Source organism: Lepidochelys kempii, chromosome 13 (assembly GCF_965140265.1).
Source record: "Lepidochelys kempii isolate rLepKem1 chromosome 13, rLepKem1.hap2, whole genome shotgun sequence".
NCBI classification, from domain to species: domain Eukaryota; kingdom Metazoa; phylum Chordata; order Testudines; family Cheloniidae; genus Lepidochelys; species Lepidochelys kempii.
In genome coordinates this window covers 32129924-32136145 of record NC_133268.1, presented here as the reverse complement: position 1 = coordinate 32136145, position 6222 = coordinate 32129924, and the positions used below count along the sequence as shown (strand labels likewise).

Below are 6222 nucleotides of genomic sequence, written 5' to 3'. Positions count from 1 at the left end.
AGGCTGGAGCCAAGGCTCTGGGACCTCCCTACTTCATAGGTGTCATACTGTCTGGAGTGGTTCACAACTGTGAGTGCCAACCTCAGGGCACGCTGTCAAAAAGGAGGGTATAAACCCCAAACTTGGTTGTATGTTCCATAATTAGGGCTATGGTTTTTTTCATGGAGGTCATGGAATCTGTTTTTCTGTGACTTCATCCCGTGGTGGCTGTGGGACCCTGGAGCTCCAGGCTGCCATGGAGAACTCTGGAGCTGAGCTCCCCATTTTGTCACAGGTATCTTTAGTAAAAGTCAAGGACAGGTCATGGGCTTCCGTGAATTTTTCTTTATTCACAGCTACAGCTCACTTCATCGGATGCAAAAGCTCATGCTCAGATAAATTGGTTACTCTCTAAGGTGCCACAAGTACTCCTTTTCTTTTTGCGAATACAGACTAACACGGCTGTTACTCTGAAACCTGTTTTCTTAAATTGTCCTTCTCATCCTTTATTTTGTTCTTTCATCAAGTTCCTCAGGGAGTTATCCCATGCTGGTTTTGATTACTGCTATCTTGTCCCCATTGATAGGTGCCTGTCTCATCTTTAGAGTCGTCAATCTGCCCTCCTCTGACATTTCAATAGGGGCGTGTTGCAGCCTCCTGGTGCCCTTGCATCTGTCTCCGGTTCCTCCCTAGACTATCTGGTTCAGCGATGGCCTTCAAACTTATCTCTTAACACACACATTCCTCATTCACACACAAAACAGAATTAATTTATACAGAACATTTAGAACAGGAACATCAAGTTGCAATGCAAAAGAAAAACAATCATGGCATTCTTTTACATATTTTAAAATGCTAAACTTATAACAAATTGGTGACCCTCAAAGGTCTGTCACTGCCTTGAAATCAGCACAGACACAGATTCTGGCTGATGTATCTCTACCAATGGCCCATTAGGCTATTCTTTCTGCTATTCAAAAAGGGTGGCTGGCAGGATATAATCAAATCATACACCAATACATTTAATACATGCTACATTATTATTCTTTATCCTTCATTCTAAATTATATAAAATACAAACATAAAATCCTACTACTACGTATGGTTCCAAAAGGTGACAGAGTTGTAGTAATCTGTCAGCACTGAATGTCTTCTAGGACTAACCCAGGTTGACCCTGGGGTTCTCTGTTTTTGTTTTCTAGCTCCTGCCCTTTGAGAGTTCATACAGCAAAGATGAAAAATTTTAACTATCAGCTATCTTCATTTCCTTCTTCCAGAATTCAGGCTTGTGGGACAAGTTTTCTTACACATAGCACCTTCATGGTTGTGAGAGAGTTATGAAGTGGGGGATTTTCTTGGTTTTTTTTCAGTGGTTTGCATGTTGGGGGGGGGGTGGGACTCAGTTTCCCTGGGCGTTACTGGTTTAACGAGGTGATGGGAGAGGGAGTTTGTTGTTACAGAGGACCAGGACAGAACTTGGGACCCCGGCCAATGGCCTGGAGAACGGATTCCACGGTGACTGGTGACCAGCAGGCCCAGCTCGGATGCCACAGCCGGTTCTGGCCAGTGAGGGGACAATGGGCTGTGGAGAGAGGAGCTCGGTGACCTGACTAAGAAGGAACCGTTTAGCAGGGGTCACAGACATTACAAGTAAGGTTTCATGCAGCAACTTGCAAGCCTTTAATAGAGCGTAACCACGTCCTTACAGAGGGAGCCCCCAGCTTGAAGGAGGCTAACGTACAGGTGAGCGGTCTGGTTTCCAGCAATGAATTTGTCAGGGCGGAGCTGACCCCTACAGCCCGGGCAAGCACCCCGTCTACCAGCATCGCAGCAGGGCCCCAGAGATGGCGCTGCAGCCGGAGCCCGACGCCGCCGCCGTTTTACAGCCCCGGGCAGCGGGCCCGGCCCAGCTGCAGGGGCTCCAGGGCAGCCGAGACCCCGCCGCGCGGGCAGCTGCACCTGGGGCGCGGCCAGGGCCAGCGTGCGCCTGAGCCCGGGAAAGCGCAGCAGCGCCAGCAGCCCAGCGATGTGCCCGGCCCGGGCCCCCCCGGAGTTCCCGGCCGGGCCCAGCCAGCCCCCGCTGGGGAAGCCGGAGACGCGCTCCCGGGCCGCGGCCGCGCGCAGAGCGGGCTCCCAACGCCGGAGCGCGCATCGGCGGCAGGCTGGGGGCGGGGCGCCCGCTCGCCGCGGCCGAAGCGCGGGTCTGGCCGGCCCGGGGGCGCCGCGCGGGAAGCGAGGGTGAGGCGGGCCCGGCCCGGGAGGAGCGGGCCGAGGTGGCGGGTGGGGGGAGAGCGCGGGGCTCCTGGGGCTGCGCGTCCACCACGGGCCGGTGGCGGCCCCTCGCCCCCCAGCCCGGCCGGGTCCCGACCCCTCGCCCCCCAGCCCGGCCGGGTCCCGACCAGCCCCACTGAGCCGGAGCGGGCGAGGGCGGCCCGGAGCGCGCGGCCCGACGCTCCCGGCGACTCCCCCGCCCACCCCGCGGGCCAGCGGCGGGACTCGGGAGCGGCGCAGTGGGGCCGGCTGGGTGACGGAGGCGGGAGACGCGCCGGGGCGCGAGGGGAGTGACAGGCGGTGGGTGGGAGAGAGGCCGGGGGGGGGTGACAGTGGCGGGGTGGGGCTGCACCGGGGGCCTGGACGGGTGACGGAGACGGGCCGGGGGGTCGGGTGGGTGACGGAGGCGGTAGCGGCGCAGTGGGGCCGGCTGGGTGACGGAGGCGGGAGACGCGCCGGGGCGCGAGGGGAGTGACAGGCGGTGGGTGGGAGAGAGGTCGGGGGGGGTGACAGTGGCGGGGTGGGGCCGCACTGCGGGCCTGGATGGATGATGGAGGCGGGGCGGGTGGGTTACAGGCGGGAGATGGGCCGGGGAGTCCAGTGGGTGACGGAGGCCAGAGACGGGCCGGGTGGGTGACAGAGGCGGGAGACAGGCCGGGGCGTGAGGTGAGTGACAGGCAGTGGGTGGGAGAGAGGTCCGGGTGACAGTGGCTGGGGGGGGATGACAGTGGCGGGGTGGGGCTGCACCGGGGGCCTGGATGGGTGATGAAGGCGGGAGACGGGCCGGGGAGTCGGGTGGGTGACGGAGGCAGGAGACAGGTCGGGTAGGTGACGGAGGCGGGAGAGGAGCCGTCCAAGCCTGCCCACGCCCGCCTCTATGTGGCTCTTTCGTTCCCTCACTTGCATGGTCATAGCAAGGAGCTGGTATGTCTGGGAGCTGCTCTCGGGACTGACGTTTGCTGCCGGACATTTGGCACTGACTGTGAGAAGGCTGCACCTTGCGCTGCCACCCATACGACTGCCCCCTACTCCTAGAGTAATCTTGCTGATAAATACTGGTGAATTTCTGGTCCAGGTCAGATGCCAGGCTATTCAGGGGCATGCTGCTTCTTCACGCAGACTGGACCAGACACTGTAGCTTGCTCCATTCAGCTTATTCCAGTGCAGGAGCCTCCTGTTTGGATACTATGATTGGATACAAGGTCAAGCTTGACAGAGCCCTGGCTGGGATGATTTAGTTGGGGTTGGTCCAGCTTTGAGCAGGGGGTTGGACTAGATGACCTCCTGAGGTCTCTTCCAACCCTGAGATTCTATGATTCTTGCTATTGTCACAGCCAGATTCGATGGGCAGGCAGAGCTAATTAGTTTCAGGCTTCATCCTCTTCCCTGCTTCTGATCACAGCCTAGGCTTCTGACTACTGCAGGGCTATTATCCTTTTCCTGTATTACCATTATACCATTCTTTGGTCCTCAGATGGAGTCAGGAGACCAGGAGGTGAGCAGCATGAAACTGCAGACATTGCAGTTACTGCCCGAGGAGCAGATAGTGGCACTTCGTCAACAGATGGTGGAAAGCCAGGCATCCTATCAACGCAAGCTGCAGAGCTCCCAAGAGGCACAGCATAGGCAGGCAGTGCTTGTGCAGAAGCTACAAGCAAAGGTAAAGCAAAAGTACATCCATGAGCGTTGAAACGGAGGCAGTGGATCAGGAGTGAAAGACATTGGCAGAGGTGTGGGAAGACCAGGAGTGGAAGAGAAAGGGGTGTTGTGGGTCAGGAGTGAGGAGCATAACTATAACTGACAGCTAGTTTCCTTCTGCAGCCTTTTTACATGTGGAGAGGCCAAAAAAGAGAGAGGGGGCAAAAAGGTAGGGTAGAGAAGGGCAAACAGGGCAGAAAAGGGACAAAGGGGGAAGAAATGAAAACAAAATCTCTAAGAAGGAAAGGGAAATAGGAAGCAACCTAGAGGGAAAGAGGAGCAGGGAAAATAAGTGCCCCAGAATCTTTTATGCTGGCAGCTCTGATGTTGCTTGAAAGCCTCTCTGCAGCCTGCTCAGGAATTCTGAAGAGTTTGAGGGTGGCTTCCACAAAATCTGTCATTATGGAGGCTAGGGCAGCACCTATCATAGGGATTGAGTGCAGCAGGAAAAGAGGACAGTGAGCATGTGTAGGCGGTGGTGTTGGATAGTGGAGGGGAGATTGAGGTGGAGATGGGGAAAGGAGTAGGTAGAGCTGCGGGAAGCTGTAGAGTGGTGTGGGTAACAAGGAAGGGGAAATGAAGCCAGCAGTGGAGCATACAGTGTTGCCATGGAGTTAAAAAAGGCAAAAAAGTGGGTCCATTGCATGTCTAGTCTTTTTTAGCAACTTAATTTTAACTCCACATTCTGCCAGTCCATTACTTGATGGGTATTTAGGACTGAAGGTAAAATGTTCAATTCCATAATCTGGTGTGAAGGTCTTAAAATCTTTACAAACAAACTGAGGCCATTGTTAGCCTTCTCTATTTTAAGGATACCTGATATGACAAAAATAGCTATATGTTTTAAGATTGTCTGCTTTGATGTGGTCTTCTGTAGTTGAGCTTCCTCCGCATAACTTGAATTTTTGCAGAATCCTTCAACCCCATTTTCTGAGAGAAATTCTTCCAAATTCAACAGTTCTTTTTTCTGTAATTGGTATTTTGATTCAGTCCATTGTCTCTAGCAATCTGCAGAATTTGTAGATGCCTGACATGAGTTCTTGTTCTGGGGCACTCCAAATGAGAATGAGTACTTGTGGTACCTTAGAGACTAACAAATTTATTTGAGCATAAGCTTTCGTGAGCTACGGCTCACTTCATCGGATGCATGCAGTGGAAAATAAAGTGGGGAGATTTTATATACACAGAGAACATGAAACAATGGGTGTTACCCTACAGACTGTAACAAGAGTGATCAGGAGAGCAGAGGGGGATGGGGGGGAAAGAGGGACCTTTTGTAGTGATAATCAAGGTGGGCCTTTTCCAGCAGTTGACAAGAATGTGTGAGGAACAGTAGGGGGGGAAATAAGCAAGGGGAAATAGTTTTACTTTGTGTATATGACACACCGCTCCCAGTCTTTATTCAAGCCTAAGTTAATTTTATCCAGTTTGCAAATTAATTCCAATTCAGCAGTCTCTCGTTGGAGTCTGTTTTTGAAGGTTTTTTGTTGAAGAACTGCCACTTTTAGGTCTGTAATCGAGTGACCAAAGAGATTGAAGTGTTCTCCGACTGGTTTTTGAATGTTTTAATTCTTGACATCTGATTTGTGTCCATTTATTCTTTTACATAGAGACTGTCCAGTTTGACCAATGTACATGGCAGAGGGGCATTGCTGGCACATGATGGCATACATCACATTGGTGGATGCGCAGGTGAATGAGCCTCTGATAGTGTGGCTGATGTGATGAGGCCCTATGATGATGTCCCCTGAATAGATATGTGGACACAGTTGGCAACAGGCTTTGTTGCAAGGATAGGTTCCTGGGTTAGTGTTTTTGTTGTGTGGTGTGTGGTTGCTGGTGAGTATTTGCTTCAGGTTGGGGGGCTGACTGTAGGCAAGGACTGGCCTGTCTCCCAAGATCTGTGAGAGTGATGGGTCGTCCGTCAGGATAGGTTGTAGATCCTTGATGGTGCGTTGGAGAGGTTTTAGTTGGGGGCTGAAGGTGATGGCTAGTGGCGTTGTGCTATTTTCTTTGTTGGGCCTGTCCTGTAGTAGGTAACTTCTGGGTACTCTTCTGGCTCTGTCAATCTGTTTCTTCACTTCAGCAGGTGGGTATTGTAGTTGGAAGAACGCTTGATAGAGATCTTGTAGGTGTTTGTCTCTGTCTGAGGGGTTGGAGCAAATGCGGTTGTATCGTAGAGCTTGGCTGTAGACAATGGATTGTGTGGTGTGGTCTGGATGAAAGCTGGAGGCATGTAGGTAAGTATAGTGGTCAGTAGGTTTCCGGTATAGG

At 53.0% G+C, this 6222-nt stretch overlaps 1 protein-coding gene across 14 annotated transcripts in view; it reads left to right on the top strand.

Moving 5' to 3' along the window:
* Positions 1-1393: 1393 nt before the first annotated feature.
* Positions 1394-6222, top strand: part of CEP250 (centrosomal protein 250) — a 121166-nt gene continuing 116337 nt past the window's right edge. For 8 of the 14 annotated variants that reach the window (XM_073310071.1, XM_073310068.1, XM_073310060.1 and 5 more), the window contains exons 1-2: positions 3036-3232; positions 3725-3910. In XM_073310071.1, the coding sequence (XP_073166172.1) occupies positions 3128-3232; positions 3725-3910 (291 nt within the window). In that variant the 5' untranslated portion in view covers positions 3036-3127. Of the gene's footprint in view, positions 1630-1658; positions 1723-1803; positions 2218-2707; positions 2732-3035; positions 3233-3724; positions 3911-5402; positions 5641-6222 lie in introns of those variants that run through there. The other 6 variants (XM_073310062.1, XM_073310065.1, XM_073310061.1 and 3 more) reach the window with 6 other exon arrangements.